The sequence below is a fragment of the Xiphophorus couchianus genome, chromosome 5 (genome assembly GCF_001444195.1).
Source record: "Xiphophorus couchianus chromosome 5, X_couchianus-1.0, whole genome shotgun sequence".
Lineage (NCBI taxonomy): Eukaryota > Metazoa > Chordata > Actinopteri > Cyprinodontiformes > Poeciliidae > Xiphophorus > Xiphophorus couchianus.
The window spans coordinates 33,216,004-33,238,077 of record NC_040232.1 but is presented as its reverse complement, the minus strand read 5'-3'; the positions used below and the strand labels follow the sequence as shown (position 1 = coordinate 33,238,077).

The 22,074-nt window shown below is 39.7% G+C and overlaps 1 protein-coding gene across 3 annotated transcripts in view; it reads left to right on the top strand.

Moving 5' to 3' along the window:
* Positions 1-6,876: 6,876 nt before the first annotated feature.
* LOC114145445 (cytoplasmic phosphatidylinositol transfer protein 1) overlaps positions 6,877-22,074 on the top strand; it is a 104,897-nt gene continuing 89,699 nt past the window's right edge. The window contains exon 1 of one of the 3 annotated variants that reach the window (XM_028019026.1): positions 6,877-7,194. In XM_028019026.1, the coding sequence (XP_027874827.1) occupies positions 7,147-7,194 (48 nt within the window). In that variant the 5' untranslated portion in view covers positions 6,877-7,146. The remainder of the gene's footprint in view (positions 7,195-22,074) is intronic. The other 2 variants (XM_028019027.1, XM_028019028.1) reach the window with 2 other exon arrangements.

Genomic DNA, 22,074 nt, shown 5'->3' with positions numbered 1-22,074 from the left:
AATTCAGACTTTGAATTTTATACTTGTGAAAGTATAGATTTACTAATGTGTTAAACATTAATAAAACCAGATCAGTGATTACTTTATTTGCAATGACTGATGGAGTGCCAGAAATTTTAGGCCCCCCTATTAGGCCCTGTTAGTTTCACAGTGAATGCTTTATTAGTTGAGAATAAAATGAATGCAAAATGTTGAACATTTAGCTTCTTAAAGTACATGCAGCATTGAGGAAGAAAGCCTTCTCGTACCCTTCACCACTAACCTAGCATAATCTCCAAAAGAAGCTTAAACATTGGGAAAATGGCAGTAGGTTCATGTTTTTGTTCTTAGCCATAGCTTTAATTAATTATTAACTTGCCCATTTTGACACTGTACCTTAATAGGAACTTGCACTCTTGTTTTGTATGGAGCATTTATGGTTTTATGTAATTCTGAGACAGGTCTCTCTTGAGAATAGGAATTTATTTTCTAAATGAGATTTAAACTATATAAATAAAGGTCAAACAAAATCGATTTCTGTTCCAGTCGCGTTCCCGTTCCTTCCAAAGCCTCAATTAGTTAAATCACAATGAAAGCAGTTAGGATTAATGGGATTAATTTCCCTCTGGGATTATTAAAGTATTTTTAACTGAACTGAATTGAACTGAAGCAACAACAAAACGCAAGCACAGCTTTGCAATCAACTTGTGAAAGGATGCGAGCACATGAAGTAAAGCACAGTGCCGTGGCAACAGTCCACCAGCAGGTGTCCTTACATTATCTGAATCTTGTCTGTCTTTGCTCAGCAGCACACTGCAGTGAAATGTCTCCTGCTTGTTGGTGAGAAACTGTCCCACACCAGAGCTACAAACCATTTACTCCCCAAAACACATGCAGGAATCATGCCTGACATGCAGAGTGTGACTCAGTTTAAATGAAAGAATGATGAAATATTTAAGTTGGCTATTATTTCAAATTACTTAAGCAAGCTTTTTAAACAAGAAATGCTAAGGGCGCCAGCCATCCAGGGGCGCCATAAAAGGGGAAAGAAAAAAAAAAGGAACTTTAACTATTCTTTTTAAAACTTATAGGTAATAATATAATTTCCTAATATGAAAGATTCTACAATAATTTTTCTGCACGACAAAGATGGCTAAATACTACATTTAATAATAATGATACTGTGCTTAGCTATTCTGGTTCACAGTTCCTGTCGGACTGATCAAATCTGAGTATTTTCAATATTTTCAGTGTATTTATGACTTATGTTTTGGTGAACACTTTCTTCTAAGCTAAAAAAAATAATAAAAGGCTGCATTTAGTGTAGCCATATATAAATTGGTGAAACAATTGGGGGTGAGGGGGGGCAAGTAAAATCTCACTTAGGGTGCCAAAGTGTCTAGGGCCGGCCCTGAACAGAATGATCACAAAATCCAGCACTTTTAAAGCCAGCAATGTGAGAAAACGTATTTTTTAAAAAAAACAAAAAAACAACTACAACACCAATTTCAAAGAGTTTGCTTGCAGAATCAGGAAGCCGCAGCAAACCCTAGAGAAGCAGCGAGTAAAGGGGTGGGGACCAGAACGACATCTATGTTTATTTTTCTGATTTAATCTGTAAAATTAGACTAAAGCACCCTCAGGAATTTTGTAATACTCCAACACAGCAACAGTTTTTTTTTTAACAGCAATTTTGCCTGAGAAGTTAATTAACCTTTCATTTAAGCTTGAGGCACTTATTTATAGCTTAGCATAATTTCATTAAATGCAACTGCAATCCATTGTATCATTACTGTGTAAAGGTAAATGCGTATACAGGTTGACACTGCAGCATCATATGAAGTAATTACAATGTTTTTTTAATTGTGTTGCCTTCATTTACGATGAACTCTCTGAGGATAAGTTGTGTGTAACAGCATTACATTGGGCAGAAATAGCTCGTACATTCGCCTGTTTACTGAAGATGAGAGTTCAAATTGAAATGCCGGTTCAGAGAGTTTGCCATCCAAGGCAGGAATATATTGTGGAGGGAAAATGCGTGCTGACCAGGCAAAAAGGCAGTTTGTCAGCGTCATTACTGCACAGATTTTGCTGAGTGGATCCAAAAATGTCATTTGTGTCGATAAATTCAGCAGCCCAACCTCTCCTTTAATTAAGATAAACTGTGTCATAACGTGGCAACATCGTTTTCTTTTGTTCTCACGGCAAAGCAGGGCTCTGGGCAAGTAAGCGTGACTTACCTCTGAAATTATAGCGTCGTCCCGAACGCTGGGCTGTTGAGCTCAGCTTTCACGAGTTTTTTCACTGTGAAGCACAGACCAAATTCCTTGTTAACTCCAAGGATAACGAACAATACAGTCGGTGTTACTTTAGAGGCCCCAACATGGCAACATTTTCAAAAACAGGTCAGCAGAATTATGTTGGCTTGTACTAAATCTTCTAAAGTGATACGACATCAGATGTTTGCTCAGAAACGAAGGAGTGAAGGAGTAGCTTTAGGAAATCTGGCTACAATATTTCACAAATGCACATTCAGTGAAGATAAAACAAAGATAAATCTTTTTTGTGTGTGTGTGTGTGTAGTCAATGGTCCTTTGGGACAGGTTTTAGTGATTAATAAGCTACAAACTTAACTAACATATTCAGTCTTATATGTGATTTAGTTTCCATTTCTGTCAGAGTTTGGGGTTAGTGTTGTTGTGTGTCTGTGTGGTGTTTTTGTGACTGTTGCTGAGCAGCAGGTTTCCACCAGGGGGCGGAGCTGAGTCTGGAGCAGCAGGTTCATACCCGGGAGGGAAGCTCTCGGCAGGACACTCCTGCACTTTTACTTGTGTCCCCTGGGTCGGAAGCTTAAACCAAAACATGACAGTTTCAGAGTTGGATCACTGATTTAGTTAAATCACAAAATATATCAGTGTATGTAAACCAGGAGCTTACGTTCACCAAAATCGCATACAGAATGATTATTGGGAACTTCGGATTGGTTAATTCACAGATTTGAGTTCACTGGAGGCACACCTGGGACTAGTTTCTGATATGGGCGATATGGGCAACTGCCCATGGCGGCATCTTGCCGGGGGCGCCCGGTCTGCCGCTGCCATCCTCCTTGGATAAGAGCCATGACATGTTTACATTATAGAAAAAATAAGCAAATGCTTTGTGCATTGGCAGCATAGGCCAATGTTAACGCATTTTAAAAGCAGATCTACTCCAATCAACAAACAGAAATCTCATTAAATTGTCATGTGATATGTTTGCCTAAATATTCAAAGCAGAGAAGCATCTGTTCCACAGCGTATGGAACAATAGACTGTTTGTGGCTTATGCGTATTATAAAGCACCAAAGCAGAGCCTCAGGGTCATAACTGTCAGTGGTTTCTCATTTTAGCAAATTATGTTTCTTTTGCAAAAGGGTTGATATAATATTTAGAGAGGAGACAGTTTCTGCTGTTGCTGCAGCTGCTGCAGCTGGAAGTCGACATTAAAAACTCACTTCTGTATTTCATTGACACACCGTTCACACATATTATTATATATAAACATAACAGAAAACCCAGTTTTAATGTATTAATTAAAGCAGCAAGCTGTAAGATTAAATCCTTTAGACTGAGTAACTTCGGAGACAAAATAAAACAGAAAAATCACATAAGGTAAAGATTACAGAACAAACGGGACGTCAACGGGACAGGTAAGGAACTGTTTCAGGCACATGAAGCAGAAATGACACAGGCAGCCCAAGCCATAGAAAAAGAACATTACGAACGTGCGCAAATCATTCTGCTAATGTCGAAAAGACACAATTTTGTGCTTCCTTTGAATAAGAAATAGAAATAAAATCACATGCTAAGCATGTCTAGATGGTAAATCATAAAAAAATAATGGCAGCAAAAATAATGCTGCCATTATTTTTTTTACCACAGTTACTATGGTCATAATTCAGCCATGGCGTTTGCGCTCATCATCTGTCGGCCATCTTATTCAGGCATTGGTGGAACAAACCCATTATACTGGGGAGTTGCTACATATCCTGCGTTTTAGGGAAATTGCAGTGTGAGATTTTACAAAAGAGTTACAGATTCAACACGTTCGAATGACACGACAGTTTATGAATTGTGAGAGGCTGTGAGAGCTCTGGAACCAACTGCTCTTTATTGTCTGAATAAACAACAACAAAACAACAACAAAACAACAACAAACCATCGTCTTCTTTCTACTTCCTGTCCTCTTTGTCGTTTTTTCACCAGTAGCAACATCCGGCTGTTGATCACGTGACTCGTGTGATGGGAAAAAACCTGTTCTGCTGCAGATCTATTTTGATATGTCTGAAAAGCCACCTCAGCACTGCTGCCTTGCAGCAGGAAGGTCCTGGGTTCGATTCCCGGCCCGGGATCTTTCTGCATGGAGTTTGCATGTTCTCCCTGTGCATGGTGGGTTCTCTCCGGGTACTCCGGCTTCCTCCCACAGTCCAAGAACATGACTGTCAGGTTAATTGGTCTCTCTAAATTCACCCTAGGTGTGAGTGTGTGTGAATGGTTGTAATGTCTCTCTCTGTGTTGCCCTGCGACAGACTGGTGACCTGTCCAGGGTGAGCCCCGCCTCTCGCCCGGAACGTCAGCTGGAGAGGGACCAGCACCTCCCGACTCCATCAGGGACAAGGGTGTTAGAAAATGGATGGATGGATGGATGAAAAGCCACCTCATCCGAGCTGGAAAACGTTTTACCCCAAAAACATAGTTTTGTTTTGTTTTTTTCCCCGAAAATTGCATGTTTCTAATGAGCAAATTTATTTGCTGAATTTCAATTTGCGCAATTCTATGGTCAATAGAAACGCAGCTACATTATTTATTGGAACAGTTTTTTGTTGTTGTTGTTTTTTTTAAATGCAAATAAATTCTGTGCATTTTTCTTCCCTGACACTACTAACCCGCATATTTATTTTTAAACTGAGCAAACTATTATAACTGTATCTGCAATATCAGTATGTTGTGAATTTGCATAGTGTAAAGTCTCCAGTTCTTATTTTTAAGTTTTCGTAGATTTTCCTACCTTAGTTCGATCTTCTATTTATCTAACTTGCTTATGGGCTCTCCACTGTGGCACAATAAAGGATATTATAAATAATTTCCTCTATTTCATCTCGAATGCCTTCTGACCGTTTTGCCGATGAGTCAGCATTTGCAAAAGATGTCGGGAAAACAGAAGTAGGCACATTACGAGGCCAAACAACGAACACCTCTGCGGACATTTGAGCTAAACGCCACTGTCCAAACACCGCTCGATTGTCTGCGCAATGGAATTATGCACGTGCAACACATTAAAGGCAGTGAAACCACAGCAATGAGAAAAGGGGTGTGAAAGCGAGGAAGGGGTGCAGCAGCGGCAGCTGCTGCAGCGAGCTGATGCTTCCTGTGCTGTGGTCTACCAGCGTTTCCATCGCTTCGTGTCTTCGCAGGGGAGAGAGAGAGAAAGCGGGGCCGAAGAGGCTTTTAGTTAACGTGGTTTTATTTTCCGACACCAATGAGAGCTGCTTTCAAGTAGAACAAGTAGAGCTGCGGCGAGAAGCACGCAGAAGAAAAAGGGGTGTGTGGAGGTTGTTTGATTTGACTTTGTACGCAGGACAGGGGGTTCAGTTTCGAAACACTGCTGCGTTCAAAACAAACATTTAATAAGCATACTGGACTTTATTCCTAACGGTACCTCAGAAAAAAAAAAAAGAAACAGAAAAGAGAAGCGGGCAGAGGCAATTCACATCCGGGATAGACTCTTCAAAATAAAACAACTTCATAATTTTAGAATGTGGGCTACGCATATGTTGTTTTTTGTTGTTGTTGGTTTTAATTTTTTAATAATAACTTTATTTGAAGTGTTTTTATATTCTTGACTGATGGCCAGTGGTACAGGGGTTTACAATGTGTATTTGACAGATTACACTTCTGGCTCAGTAATGATCTGTTTAGGTGTGTTTCTCACCAAGATGAAGTTAATAAAGATTAGCGGTGCAACGGTTAATCGGATTAGTTCTGATTAATCGATTTACTGAAATCAATTTGATTAATTGTTAACTGGAGTATATATACTTTTAAAAAAAGGCCATTTGTTAAAGAACAACACATTCAGAACAGTAATTAAGCCAAATATGTACATTTAAGATTAAAAAAAACAACACGCATTCTTCGTCTGTAATTATGTTCCCAAAATTCCTGAAGTGTTATAGTTTTAGCTTCACCTGGTTCAAAACAAATCTAAGCATCTTTTGCTATTCTGCCATTAATCAGGCCATCAAAAAAAAAAAAGCAGAGAACAGATTAGCCATGCACTGTAGCTTTTCACATGTCAACATAAGAAGTATTTTTTTTAGCTGTACATGCTACAAGTAATCAATCATTTTATTTACAAAAATAAATTGACACTTTTTTAGTTGTATTGTTTAATTTATTTCTAAATACTGTATTTAAAACGTGTAAGTGGTTAAATGAAATATCTGCAATGTGCCAATTTTTTATCTGATTAACCAATTAATGGGTAGAACGCTTCTTACTAAAATGAACCCTCGTTTGCAGCCATGTTAAAGATGACATTTATTTTTGAATTGACGATTTTAAATAAGTTGAATTGAATTGTTGTTGTTGTTGTTGTTTTTTTACTTCAATAATTCAATATTATACTTGACCGATTTGTATTTCTACATCCTTACATTCGAACATTTGCTTCGACTAATCCACGAACCCAGAATAAACCAAAAAAAAAACCTCTCTACGTCCGTCGAAGACTCTTATTCCGACGGACCGTCATTCTTCACCTCCGTGTGTGCCCCCAGCTTGACCGGACCGCCCCCCCCCCCCCCCCCCCCCCCCCCCCCCCCCCGCTCTCCATCCTCCCGGCACGGTGGGAGGAGACAACCCCTCCAGAAGCAGCCGAAGCTCCGTTCCTCAAGTCACACAAGGCAATGCTTGGAGACGCACACAATCCGCTGGTTCCGATGAAAGGAAGAAGTCGAGCGTAACTCGGGCTGTCCATGCGCTGACATCAGACATCGTCCAGATAAGCTCGGCGCTCACACACATCCTGCCGGGGCGGCGGGGAGGGGAAACTCTCTGCTGAGCTGCTACTATTGTGAACACATAGCGGGGGTCGCGTAGAGGCAAGAAGAAGAAGAAGAAGAAAAAGATGTTAATGAAGGAGTACAGGATATGCATGCCCCTCACTGTAGAGGAGGTAAGTTTTTTATTTTATTTTATATTTTTTATTGCGCTCTCCCCTCTTCACCCCCCCTCACACTCTTCTTGGTTTCTTGTCTTTATTTATTTAATTTTTTTTCGTGCACGACTCCAGGGGATTTGTGCGCTTCCCCGGGCGACATCGACAGCTATGAGAGCTCGTCGAGGTTGATTGTATTCCAGACATGTGGCTGAGGAAGGAAGGTTTACACGAAGCATGAGAAATGCTTTCAGATCAACTTGAAGCGCGCCGTTGAATAAAAAAACATCCCCGTCTCCCTCAAGCCTATAGCTGCAGAAAGCTTAAAGAGAGCAGCTCAGCTTTGCCACACATTCATAAAATACTACATCTCTCTCACACACACACACACTCTCTCTGAGGAGTGTCATCGTTTTCTCAACCCCCCAACCCAACCTTCCTCTCTCTAATTCCAGACTCTGCAGACGCTTGCCTGCAGATTGGATTATTCCTCCCTAAAACTGCAGACAAGTCTTTTCCAGACTCAACTCTGCTCTTTCCCTCCAACTAATTCCTCCTGTGCTGCACTGATTGATTCATTTGCGCCAAACAATGAGCCCACTGTTTTGTGTTCAATCTGATTGGTCTGTTTAATCTCAGGGTTAGAGTCTAAACTTAGCAGCTGGAGATGATTGTTTTTCCTGTCCTGGCATGTATGTAACGGTGCGTTTGGTCAATTATCAGCTCTGCTTCTTCTTCTTCTTTTTCTGTCCATGTCTTCGGTGGCTGAGATGTGTGGGTGTGTGTTGGTTTTCCTACAGCCCAAGGCCGCCGTCAAGTGGATTTACAGTCTGCGCTGTGACACCATGTCAGGCCAGATGTTCAGATAAAAAAGCAGTGATGCTTTTTCTCTGGAAGGGGAAAAAAAATCTATAATTTTGCTGATTAAAAGTTTGATAATAATCAAACTTTTGATTATTATCAAAAGTTTGATTATAATCAATAATCTACATATATATATGAATTTTTTCCGCCCAGCGATGATCGCCACAAACCTGCCAGTTTCCATTTTCCTCAATCGAAGCAGCGATGAAGGCATTACAGTTAGAACCCTCCCTCCCCCGTCTCTCATGAGTTCAAAAGGGAAATGTCATGTTTGTAATACAAAGCTTTGCTAACAGGAATGTGTTCTTGAATACTTCTGCAGTGTGTGTGTGTGTGTGTGTAAGACATCACACAGATGTGTTACGTGGGCGCTTGCATTTCTAAACGATTGTTACATTCACAGAAGCAGGCGCTCGGCTTCTGCGCCTGACGCCAAAATCACTTTTGACAAAAAGTGACTCAGGCCATTATTAAGGTCTGTTCCTTCGCCTGAAGCATCTCAAAAATGCATTGAGGAATATATAAAAAAACAAAAAAAACTGACATTACAAACTGGAACACGATCAACCAAATGGTCTTTTTAGGAATATGCCAAAAGAAACAAACCGTCACATATGCAGATGAACTTTTTCTTATTAGTTACTTTTATGTATGGCAGACATTTTTGATTTTAAAACCTACTTCTCTTAGAGGGTATGAGATTGTGCTTTTATATATATATATATAAAAAAGGCTTGAGAATTAATTATGCTAGTACTAGTTTCAGATTTGAAATGCCTTGCAACTGGCGACTGCCTTTCAAGCAAGGACTTTGAATATCTTGAATATCTTCATTGATTTGATGGGTATTGATGAAGAAGACAGAGTTAACACAATCTTTGGTTTTAAGGAGAGGGTGCTCCAAAGATGAGCCGCCTGCAGGACTGCTGAGAGTTTTAGAGGAACCAGTCATCATGCGTTACCGAGAGTGGTTTGTTGTGCCACATTAAGTTGAGAAGAGAAACCAATGTCTTCTGTTGGCTTTCTGTTGGGGAAGATTTATTTAGTCCCGTTACTCACTTGTGCCTTTCACACACTTCTTCTAAACTTCTTCTGTAAGTTCTTTAAAGTAAAATATTTTAGTACGTGAATTAATTCAGTTTGAGCCCCCATACTTTGGCTCAAAGTGGTATGACAGAGATTTCGCTGTTTTTAATGGACACTGATAAACCTTCAAAAGCGGGCTGAAGAATACTGATAGATGTTTTGTTATCAAGATGAAGTGGACAACTGCTGGACCCAAGCTCTCAACCTGGAAGACTTGCACTATACACTAATACTTAAGGGCCCCTTTCTACTTCAGTGGATGTACAAACCAGGAGCCAGTAGTCGGGGCTCGGTTTAACAGTCTGTCCCAAGATGGATTACGTGTAGCAAGTCAACACAAGGCAAGTAAGCCTGTTTTTGTTTTTGACTGGCTCTATAGCAACCTTTCTGGCCTTTAATCCAGCTGGATGGGCTAGCTTTGCTAACTGTCGGTGTTCTGTCTGTTTCCATGTAAGGAGCGAGTGCTTTCAAGATGAAAGCTGAGACATGCTAACAAGTAATTGTATTGCTTGTTAGCTTGTTAGAGACATGCTAACAATGTGAGGTGCATTGTGTTGGAACTGTACAATACAAATTGTGTTCAGATATGTAATGAATGTTCATTTATTGGAGGGAAATAATGACATGTGACCTTAATTTTCATTTGTCTCCTTCTAGTTGGGATGGAATGAGATTTTGGGATACTAAGACGCCACAATGTTTCTCATAGTGTATGTCTTGTAAAGCCCAAACCATTAAAATTATCTGTTGAAGTTAGTGTAGTCTGATAATATGGCTTAAAAAATGTGAAGGGAAACGCTTTAAAGTTGGGGTTCTGCAATTGAGACTCGTATTTCGAAGTACAAAAGGAACTATTTCTTGAGTTACTCTGTTGTGTTGACAGCTGGCTCATAACAGCAACGAGTTAGCCTGGCTAATAACGGCTGGTTTCGAAAACAGTGAAGAGGAACCCATCAACTTTTATTCAATTGACAACATTATGAATGCTTGACCGGGAAAAACAAGTGTAAGAGACAAAGTAGAAATGATCTGTGAAGCCTATGTAAGCACCACTACTGGCTAACCATTAGCTAACAATGCTAAAGTTAGCATCTCCTTCAAAACTTCCTCCTTGTGCTAAACCAAATGGCTGTTTCAGTGTTTCTGTGGACTGATGTGACCAGATTGAGGTCAAAATGTAATACTTTTCCAAAAAAATAATTAAACGTTTATACTGTCCTTAAACACAAATTGAGAGTTTCCATTACTTTTATAGGCCGTAGGCTAAGTAAACGAGCATAAAAACAAGCTAGTTAAACTTGAAATGGCATATTCGAAACTAATTACTGATTTTTTAAAATGTAGTTTGTTATTCATAAAACCTTTTCTCTATTTGTGAAATTAAACAAACAGCATGGCTTTTCCTCAAATGCTTAAACCTCGTCTTGTTCTGATGAATCCAGTGTCACTTATTATTTTTTCTTGCGAGCTGCATTGTTACACCCGTTTGTTGTACATATTTTATATGAAGAAGAAATTTTTTGTTTTTTTTAAATTTTACTTCCACAGTCGTGTCTCATGATGCTCCTCATGTGTCCTGAAACGTTTGATCATGATTTTTTTTTTCCATCACTGTGCCTGTCATACCTGTAACATGCCGTTATAACTTCCCGACTCTATAATTGCTAGAGGAAGGAAATAAAAAGAACACTTCCTTTTACAACGCAAGCGAAACTTTGACCCCGCGGAAGTGAACTTCCAGAAATCAGTTTGATTGTTCAGCTGTCAAGAGTTTGATGGTGGTTCTGGGAAATGCCTGTACTGGAGCCAGAAAGTAAGAAGCTCTCCAGCAGATGTATTGGAATTGGGAATGGTGTGTGTTGGTGTCTCCTAGGTGACACGAAAGCAGAAGGTTTACATATAAATCATCTAATAAATGATACGGCTGGCTTTTATATCTGAAACCCCCCCCCCCAAAACAAAACAAAAAAATGGGAGATAAGTCCAGTTTGGATGAGTCCCAGAAAGCATAGCGTCATTACTTGTTTACAGTTGGTACTCACTGCTGCACACATTGCAGCGAGTTTCATCCCTCCTCTTCTAAAGGGCGAGTCAAAGTTTCCTGCTTGTCCGAAAACAAAAGGAAAGAGCAGTTGATGAAGTTGAAGATGGAGCGCCGGGGGCGGATAACCAGGGACGTGCAACGGTGACCTCTTATGTGTAAGGGAAGGTGAAGAGGGGACAAAAAAAAAAAAGGACGGCAGAGAGCGGGGAGGGGTAAAGGTCATGCAGGCAGTTCTGGGAGATTTTGTTTTTCTTTGAAGCTCTCCGGGGTTGCGCGTTAGTACAGCGCGTGTGTGTGTGTGTGCACTCAAAGTCGGAGTCACGGGTATATGTGGGGTCACGTCTCTTTTTGTGCATTGTCTTTGGGAGAAGATTAGCGTGTGCTGCTGGGCCGCGTTGCGTCATCGCATCCCTGCTCAGCCGCAGATGTCGGAGTGGCTTTCTGTGCTGTGTTTACACGACGTTTAATAAAGATGGCGCTCGCAGAAGGAGTCCTCAGACGTGCGAGAGCCGTCCCGAGTGTTTCGATGGTCTTGTCCCTCTTAGTCATCTTTGGGCGTGCGGGTGACGTAAAAGAGCTGCCCTTTTGCCGCCGCGCTCCAGAATTTCCTTCATTCCTGCTGGATTATTATGAAAGTTTTTTTTTTTTCTTTTCTTTTTTTAAATGGAAATATGCGTGTTTTCCATTACGGGTTATGATCTGTGCCCTGCCTTTTATTGGTTCTGTATGGATTCAAGTTAAGGCAATGAAATGGAAGATGTTTTCCTACACATCAGAGGTCACATTTAAGAACCAGAACATGTAGAAATCTTAAAATTATGAAAAGATAAGTCAATTAAAAATACACAAGAAGAGGCTTTAAAGAGGTTTGCGGGTTTTTGTTTGAATTATAAACTATCTTGCCTGAACACAACTAACAAGGAAAGCTTGAGAAACGATGACGCATGCCCTTTTAGAGAAATGGTTTTCCACTTTCGGGTTATGTTAAGCCCTGGAGCTGCATTTGAAAGTATTCCCTGTTAAATGTTTACAAGCCGCATTCTGTGCTCCCTAATACGCAAACATTTGCTCGTGTTAACTTTTACAATTCACGGGGTATTAAGCAAAGTAGCCTCATAAGTTTCAGGGATTTCACTCATTGCTCAGTCACTCTTTTTTTTTTTTGGAGTATTGGTTTAAAGTTCCACCTCAGAAGATTTAGCGGTAACCGCACCACTTGAACAAGACATAATCCTTCTGCTTTTCAAGTACTCCGAGAATAACTTTGCTCTGTTCTTTTGCAGGCAGAGTCATTCATCAGAAACAGTCCTTTTTTTCTTCTTTTCTTTTTTTCTTGGCAAGGATCAGGAGGCAATGCATCACAGGAGAGTAGCAGTCGACGTGCTACTCTCTCGTTTCTGATGTTACGTCTTTCCACCGCTGCACCAGGTCTCTCTCGCTCCGCCCTTTCCTTTTGTCCGACACTCTCTTCAAGAAAACCTTGAGAATGGAAGCAGTGTTTTCACAAGCCCGACTCATAAATCGCCCTCATGAGCTGCACCCTCGCTTATAACCGTGGCCTTTGTCGATGAATCGGGGAAGTTTTAGAGCAACCAGAATTTCATGCTCAGTTAGCTTCAGGTCACTAAGGTGATCACAATGGGACAAGATAGAGGCAGTGGAAAAGAAAGAGATCATGAGTGTTTCATTTTGTCATTCAGCCTTGACGGGGAGGAACGAGGTGTATTCATTCATGAAAGAGTTGAACATCTGTGTGTTTTGAGTGGGCCTATTGAAGTTGATGCCCTTTTTCTTACGTGGTTGGTTTAGTGTCAGCTGTGGCATTAGCTCAGGTATCTCTAAAACTATGGAGCGTCTAAGTCGCTAAAGTTAAGTCACGTCAACGGTGAATACCAGAAAATACAAGCGCGCCCATATTTAAACCGTAATAACTAGAGATGCACCAAGCAAAATCTTTCAGGCCGATACAGCTCTTCCTTCCTAAAGGCTGCAGGGTTAAGGAGCATCCCAGGATCTACACAATCAAATTGGCTTAAGTCTGAAACCTTTATCTGATTTTTTTTTTATTAAACTCCAAAGAAGTTGCATCAAATTAAAGTACACGCCTTTGGTCAAAATGTTCATAGGACAGAAACAGTGGGAGTTGTTAGTTTTGGTCCATTTAGTCAATAAGAAAATAAATATATATATATATATTTTTTTAAGCACAGATTAATAAAAGACTATAATTGTAATAATTTCAATCCAGCGTTGAAATCCCGCAGTGATGATTTTCTTTTTAAGTATAAGCGTTTGTTGGAGTGGTATTAGCAGACTGAGATAATGGACAGGTTTATTTGCGGTGGGTTGACTGAGTAAATGGGAGGATGTGTGGCTGGCTGCTTGGATGAATGGCCGGATGGCGGGCTGGAGCGGCACCTGGGTCGCTGGCTCCGGCCAACATTTTTCAACGCATTAGCATCCCTGCGAGTGTCGAGCATCATTTTATGCCTTTGCTGTTGGGTGTTAAGCAGCACACCTGCAGCGCTGTAGCTGGCTTTTCTTTTTTTTTTTGTAGAAAAAAAAGAGAAAAAGAAAGCCATTAGTCTACATCAGTTCGTCCACAAAGGTGCAGTCAAAGCCCGATTGCCCAGTGGTTGTGGATTTTGATAAAGAGATGAAAAGAAAAATAATAATAATAATGTTTTGCTTTGTATGAATAATTATTTGTCATATAGAAACCTAAAAGTGATCATTGTTGTAGACGTTGTACTGGCTCCCGAGCGTGACGTACGCAGCACTCCCTTTCGTGGGGCAAGGCATTATTGACTGACTTGGGTTAAGTGCAGGCGTCTCTTTCCACTGTGTACTCAGTCATGTGGGAGGGGAAAAAATATCAACAATTGCTGGTTTGTTTAAAACATCCTTTTAACAACGACCTTTCAACTTCATTGGTTGCCATGTTTCCATTGTAGAGCGCGTTTCCTTGGTGTGGGTTGGTAATTTGAATTATCTATGGGTGCAGAGAGCTGAAACTCTGCGAGGAAAAATATGGTGCAACCCATCAGGAAACTCTTGGTGACTAAATTGGACAATAAAAACTGTTGGTCCGGATGAAGATGGAAGCGTGAAGGTTGCAACTTCGCGACTTCTAGAAATTTCTAAATTCTATTTTTCCCCAAATTCAAGGGATCGACATAGCATGATCGACAACACGCAATTCTGTCAGCAAATGTTTGGTCAGTGAGAGTTTATCAGGTCTTGCTGCATCATTGGTTCCACTGGGTTAGCAGAGATGTTTTTTTTACTTGAGTGTATGGAAGTAGATAAAGCTTCAGTTGTACACTTAGGAAAAGGTAAGGTTACCTGCTGTTGTTTGAACAGGACCCTAGTCTTTGGCTTTGCACTTTGTACTTAGTCTTCTTTGACTGGAAACTTTGTTTTGGGACAAAATTCTGGGCTGCACCCCACGTCCGCAGAAACTGATTGACCATTTTTGACTAGTGCGGCCTTTCTTCTTCTTTTTTTTGCCATCTGGTATACAAGAAAAAGCCGTGATTTAATCAACATCCCATTTACTGCCATTTACTCTTCTAGAGGAAACCATCATGGGTTGTGACGGGTCATTATCCTCGGAGGAAAACTATTCTCATTTCCTAGATGATGGGTGTGTGTTTTGACTTTGTGTCTGTGTCTATATCTATATTGACCTATTGGGGGGAATAAAGATTGCATAACATAAGAGCTACATAGGATCATCATTCTGTTTTAACTGGCACACTTTCAGTCAGGTTTACCTGTAAAACGTCACGGTACGTTATGTGGAAAACCTTCATTTTTATGTTTTCACTTTGAATTACATTTGTTGGTTTCGTTGTTTTTCATTTAACATACACAGTAATTACGTTTTATTTGAAGTAAAGGGATTCATGTGCCGCATCCTCTTTGGATCCATGTGTAGGAATGAAACAGGCTTATGTTTAGCTGCTCCCAACCCCCATTATCTCTTTCCTCCACTAACGAACAGCATGAGGGATAAAAACATTTTTCTACCAGCAGTCACAGTCTGAAGGCGGCTGCTGAATCGGTAAAACATGTGCTGAAAATGGAATCGCAGCAGGTGATTATTTAAACCAAAATGTCTTCTTTTTTTTTTTCATGTATCTGTTCTGAAACCTCTTACTGTGGGTTCATATTCTGTATCTCCATGCTTGCTGGGAAAAAAACCTTAAAATATCCTTTTTCCATCCTGATGGTACACCATGACTCAAGAGTAGAGGATATATTTTGTATATTTTCACAAAAGAAATTAAATACAGTGGGGAAATGTACATATTTGATTTGCCCCTATTTTTCCCCCACCCCCCTTTTCCTACTTGCATAGAGTAGAGAGGTTTGTAATTTTCATCACAGGCACACCTCAGCAGGGAGCGACAGAATCTTAAAAAAGAATATTAAAAACCTAATTGCATTATTTCTTATTTTATTATAAAAAATAAGAATTTGAATACCTACAAACTAGCAAGAACTCTGGCTCTCTGGCCCATCTGAAATCTGGCGATGACCAACTGGATTATCTAGAACAGGTGTGTGAGGAGGTCAGGAGGTCATCTGAAACCAAAATGAAGCTTTTTGGAATAAACTCCACTTGCCAGGTTTTAAGGAAGAAGAATGATGAGTATAATTCCAAGAACACCATCTCAACCGTGAAGTATAGAAGTGGAAGCATCATGCTTTGGTACTGCTTTTCTGCAAAGAAGACAGGACAACTGTATTGTCTTGTTGACACATGGTTCATGTACCACAGGATTTTGAGCAACAATTAGGAGTGCATCAATTAATAAGTTCCTTAATTTTGGGAGATTGACAATTGGACAATACTTTAAGATAAACCAATCTTTTCCAGTGATCTTATCTACCTTATCACAAGTTGTGAAATGTATCCACTGTCCCTTTTTGTGCCACAAAGAGAGAGAGAGCTGACTGACAGACCCACCACTAGGTCAGGTTTTAGATGGTTCACAATAGTCACCCCACTGTTGCCAATTTAGCAACTTTTCAGACAACAAGAAAAGAGTGTTGACCAAAACTGTAATCGGCAGGTCAGGCTTTTCAAAGATGGGTCATCGGCCAGAAAGCTGCAGCAGGAGAACCCCCAGCAACAACCTCCTTGCCTCTTGTTGCCCCCTCGCTTGGATTGTATTTGTAGAGTCCATCTCATCATTGAGGTGTACCTACGATGGAAATTACAGACCTCTCCATTCTTCAGAAGTGAGAAAACGTGAAAAATGAGCAGAATGGTTCTTTTTTGGCCCACTGTGTTGTAAAAGTCAGAGATAATTAAGGTTACTTTAAGAATGTAAGTGATGAAGCTTCGTAACCTCTTTGCAGAAGTTGACCGCAAGCTTTCTGCTAAGCCCTCACCACCTTTGTAGGCTGCGGTTGAGCAGCTCTGACAGGAAACGTGGCCAGAATGACGCAGAAAACGTTCTTTCCTTCAACAGGGTTTTGAGCATTTACATTATCTTGTGAATCTATCTATGAAGTTATAATGTGGTTGATAGTAATGAATATCTGTAGTTTTATTTATGCAACCCCTTTTGGACATGTATTGTTTCGCTCAAAAAAGTGTCAAAAAACTTTGGACTCACTAGAGTGTATGACTAGGAAAGAAGTCTACAAACTCTTGATAAAATCTCTTGGTCTCTTCCAAGATTTTTCACCTTAGATATAACAAGAAATCTCTGAGATTTGCAGGGTAATTCTTGCTCAAATACCTGTTTAGCTCACTTAAGATTTTTTTATTTTTTTATTGTCAAGTTTAGTTCTGATCTCTGGGGAGGTACCAGTGAAGATATTTCATAAAATGCCGGTTCATCTTCAGCTATCAGATACCTGAAGGCTTTTGGGTCAAAACTGGTTCAATCTGAACACAAGTAGACCTAGTATGATACTGCCACTACCATACTTCAATTTAGGTATGGAGTTTTTCTTATAATTTCTCATTTTGTGCCAGGCCTACATTTTGGAAGTATGGCCTAAAGTTTAAATTTATGGTTTTATCAAATCAGAACATTCTTCTGCGGTTATTAGCAGATTTTCAGGCAGAACACAACACTTCTGTCTTTTAATTCTACTTTGCGGTCCAGACACATAAAAACTACAGGAGGCTGTTGTTGTGTAGTACTGATACTACCAGTACTAACCAGAAATGTGCTCAGTTCCTTCAGTGTTACTCTCAGACTCTGAGCAGCGTCCCTGTCCAGTTTCTATCTAGTCTGGATGGAAATAATGTTTTTTGTGCCTTTTTCCTGACTGATTTCTTTGTACAATATGATTGTTTTGACCCTTTCAAAACTCCCTAGTTAGCTAAATGATGCAGTTGAGGAAGTGTCAATAATATCTTGTCAAGTTTTAGTTTAGTTGTACAGCTAAACGTAAGTTAACGTTAATCAGTCACAGACTCGTTTTTATGATTATTGCTTGCTGAAACAGATTCAAAATATTTTGCTACTAGATTGTTGCACCTTTTTTATTTTATTATATTTTTAGTTCACCTTTCGTAAGTGTACAGGATACGTTGAAGGAAAAAAAAATCAACAATTATCTTAGTGTAATTTTTTTACATCACAAAAACCTTGAATTTAGCATTTTTCAATGACCTGTAGGGCGATGATGTCTCTCGTTCTTTTCCATACTGAATGAATCATAAAGTGATCTTGATGTATTGTGCAAAAATAATTTCAAAATCATCACATTTATAAACACCTGACTGAGACTGAAAATATCAAGGCTGGCATTTTCTTCACTTACAACGTCCGCACTGAAGAGTGTTGGTGTCCGCGTGGCCTAGCCTCATTTACATTTGATGCGTTCACTGATCAGAAAAAGATTAGATTATTGAGTTTACAATTTGCTGCTCACCGTTTTAAGGCCAGTTTTGGTCAACACTTTCCAGTGCATCCCTGGTTTTTATGGTGCCCTGAAAAATATAAAATTGGTTCCTGTTTTACAAGGTCTGAATAAATATTACATTTCCCAAAATATAAAAATATTTATTTTAAAAAAACAAAACTACACATTGCTTTGTATGGAAATAGTTTTCTTATTGTGTTTTTAACTATACGATTAAGAAATCTTTATCCATAAGAATATATATATATATATTTTTGTACACTGGCATACATCTCATGCAAGACTGTTTCAAAACTGGAATGGGAAACGACATTTAGTTTTTCAGCTGTGTCACTGAGTCCACAAGATTTTATAAATAACGGAAATATGTGTTTATTGAAGATGTTTATCCTCATCGCCGGACTGCTAATCATGTTTGTTTTTTGCCCAAGGGCCACAAATGCATTCAATAATCTTTGTAAGCTATGAACTGATTGTTGTTGTTTTTTTTCTTACAGTTTAGAAAATTAAACATGTGGAAAGGGATTCGTTTCTTTCTGTTTTATCATGTTATTTTTACAGCACACTTGGTGCTATCATAAGAATAATTATGTTTAATATGATGCCATGCCTGGGAGAAGAGTTAACTGCTCTTATGCTGACTGGAAATGTCGCACCAACAATGTGTGTAAATGAATTAGTAAGTACAGCTCACCTCTAGCAGCAATACCTCGAAGGAGTCATTTCCTGCTCGGCTTTATTAGTCCCCCATGTTGACGTGGGCCACTTATTAAAGAGAAGTTCATTACGTCACATCATTATGTTAATGGGTGGATATTATCTGTTTGGCCTGTTGTGTTTTTTGATATTTTCTACCTTTGGTTGTGCTATTGCTGGCTGGTTAGTTGAATTGTCTGTTTTTTGGAGATTACATTTTTGGAAAATTAGATTATTTTTTTAAAATTTTATTTCCCAATAATACAGTTCTTGTTTTCGTCTTGAGTGACGTCATCCAAGAACTGCCATCTTGTTTGATAAGTGTGTTTTACAGCTTCTATTTATTTTGACTTTGAATTCAGGTCAACTCACAGGAGGAATTATTGACATAATAGCCAATTTTGTAAGACATTTATGTCGTTTGTAATTTTTTTTTTAAACGAAAATAAAAGTGGGGGAAAAATGGGATAAAAATCAGAAACTGAATTTGGTATTGAGAAATAATATTCAGTAATATTTAAGCCATATCGCCCAGCACTATGTTGCACCTACATTTTACCACTTCATTCCCATTTACTGCCATTTTGCACCTTTATCCAATCACTGTGAACCACTTTAGAGTTGAACTCTGTCTATTCACGGCTACGTATTCATGGATTGACCTATTTGTGGATTTTTCTATGTAACATAACTCCAATTTAATGGCGGATAATTTGACTTTTTGCTGATTTTTTTTTTTCTTTCTTTTTTTCTGTAGAGCAGATTTAAACTAGTTGAAAGGAAATGCAGCTTGGGAAGCTAAAATACCTAGCCGCAGTACTTGGCATGCTATTGGCTGGTGTCTGGTATACAACTAATCCAGGAGTACCATTCGTTTTCCTTGGTGCTGACTGGGCTTTCCATTGTCTGCTTTGCTAAATTATCATGAGAAGAATTCATAAAAGTGATCAAATCTCATCAACGGTTTCATTTCATTGAACAAGTCTATCATTCAAGTACTGACTGATAGACTTTAAATGCTTTGGAATGGACTATATAAACTTTCCTGCATTGATGGGGCAGCCATACTTGCTCTTATAATGTCACTACTGTGTTATTTCTTTGTTGGCCTTTTTGCAAACTCACTCTCCACATTAATAAGTGACACATACCAAAGATTTAACTTGTTTCTATTTAATGGTTGTGATCAATGTAACCCTGTTCCAAATCCTGTCCTTAAAATACGTTTCAGGACGTTTTTAACCCATGAACAGTAGCGATGAACTGATTTTATTTTACTTTTTCAGTCTTGCTGCACCTGCATAAAAGCTGGACTTGATCAGCAAGTGTCGTTCCCCGCCTCAGCTCCTCAGAGAGACTGAAAGTGTGCAAATGGATGTGGAGGGATACAGGAACGTAGACGAAAAGCAACGCTCCTTCGTAGCTTATGTTCCTGCTTTTTGCTGCAATATGAAGCCAGCTAAAAGCAAGAATTTAATACAAATGTCAATAGGGGTGCGATTGGCGAAGTAGCTGGTGAAAGATCAGATCATTTTACAGCTACAGTACATCTCAGAAGATTGGATACAATAAAGGTATTTTCTTTTTTTTTTCTTTCCGCAAAACTTGTCAAACAAAAACACCTTTTTGGTACGACAAAAAGGGCTAAATAAACGAATCAATACATAACACCTAAAATTGGAAATCTCTGAACCAGAAGCGTCTTTCCTGGCCTGAGAAGAATCAGAACTGGACTGAACTAAAAGCCCCTTTTTATAGATGTAAGTATGTTTTTAAAAAAAGTTTTATTTCTCCAAGGCTTAAATGTGGTTAATGGTTTCAAAGCTCTTTTAGAAACTGTCAGGGAAATTGCATCTTGCCCTTGGTTAATTAACATGTTTTACTGGTTGCCACTGTAAGAGCTCTTATGATGTAAATGTGCTCCTGCGAGTACTTTGCTGCCTATTGAATCAAACTCATGTCAGAGCGGCGGTGCGCCACTGCCCGTTTTCTGGACGAGAGAGACTGGCGTTGCCTTACGGGGTTACGCGCGGCGAGTCCTCGGAGGCTCGCCTCTGCCGTGTGTCACCCAAGATGGGAATAAACCCTCGCGCTGCGGTCATCACGCTGCTCTGTCACACTTTCATCCCACACACAGGTGCAATACTTTCTTGGAAGAGCCATCTGTGCGGCCCACCCACACACACACACACACGCACAAGATCCTTCATATGTAAACATAGACATTCTATACATAGCTTTACACTAAAATGCTTTATTATCATCTCCTGTTTCTATGGAAACTAGCGCCATCTACGGCTGTCATTTACTCGGCTGGTGGAGTGGATCGTAGGGATTTTTTTTTTGGATGGTTCTAAAGATAACCATCAAATAATGAGGTGGTTAGAGGAGTCGACGCCATCCCTCACGGCTTGGACTCGGCCCGGTGTTTACTTTCGAGTGCGTGAAGCAACGTTACTTTCTACACGGCCGACGGTCTGCGGAGTTACCCATGTTTCAATTCAGAGTTACCTTCATGTGTTGGAATTTTAAGAGGTTGTTTTCCCTGAATTTATATTTGTATCAGGGGAAATGGAGTACATGTTGCTCGATTTTTAATTGTTATACAGCTTTGCTTTTTTTCTTCTTTTTTTCTGATAATCTTTTTGTTCCACTTGTATGATTGTGGCCGTCCAGCCCAGCAGGAAGTCCAAGTTTCCTGCTGGGTTTTATTAACACTACAAGGCTGATTTATAGTGTATTTTCATCTAAAAAAACCCAGGCTATTAAACACATGTCTGCAGCTCTGCATGGCTCCTTAACCTTTATTCACACAGCATGTTTAGCTTCACTAATTAGCTGTCATTAGCAAGGTGTAGCAAGATGTAATTGGACCTTGCTACTTTGTAAAACACTGCGGTGAAGCCGCTCAGTGGCTCAGAGAGGGTTAGTATTTATTATTATTTGGTCAGTCATCAAGGAAATCTCACCACAACTAATTTTGTATTGGTGTAGCAAGCCATGCTAACATGCTAGCAAAGCCACACTAACATGCTAGCAAAATGGAGCATACTTATAAATGGTGCGGTAAATGGCCTGTATATCAAGCCCAGAGTATGCCAACATGCTTATTACGACATTCAGTTATTTACCCATTCACACACTGACGGTGGTGGTAGCATTGCTACAATGTAGCTTGGACCCTCTGACCACCACCAGCAGGCAAGGTGGGTGAAATGTCTTGCCCAATTGCACGACGACTGAAACAGATGAAGCAGCTAATTTGCTCTAAACAGTGCATCACCGTTGAAATTTAAGAAATAGTTGGCATGACC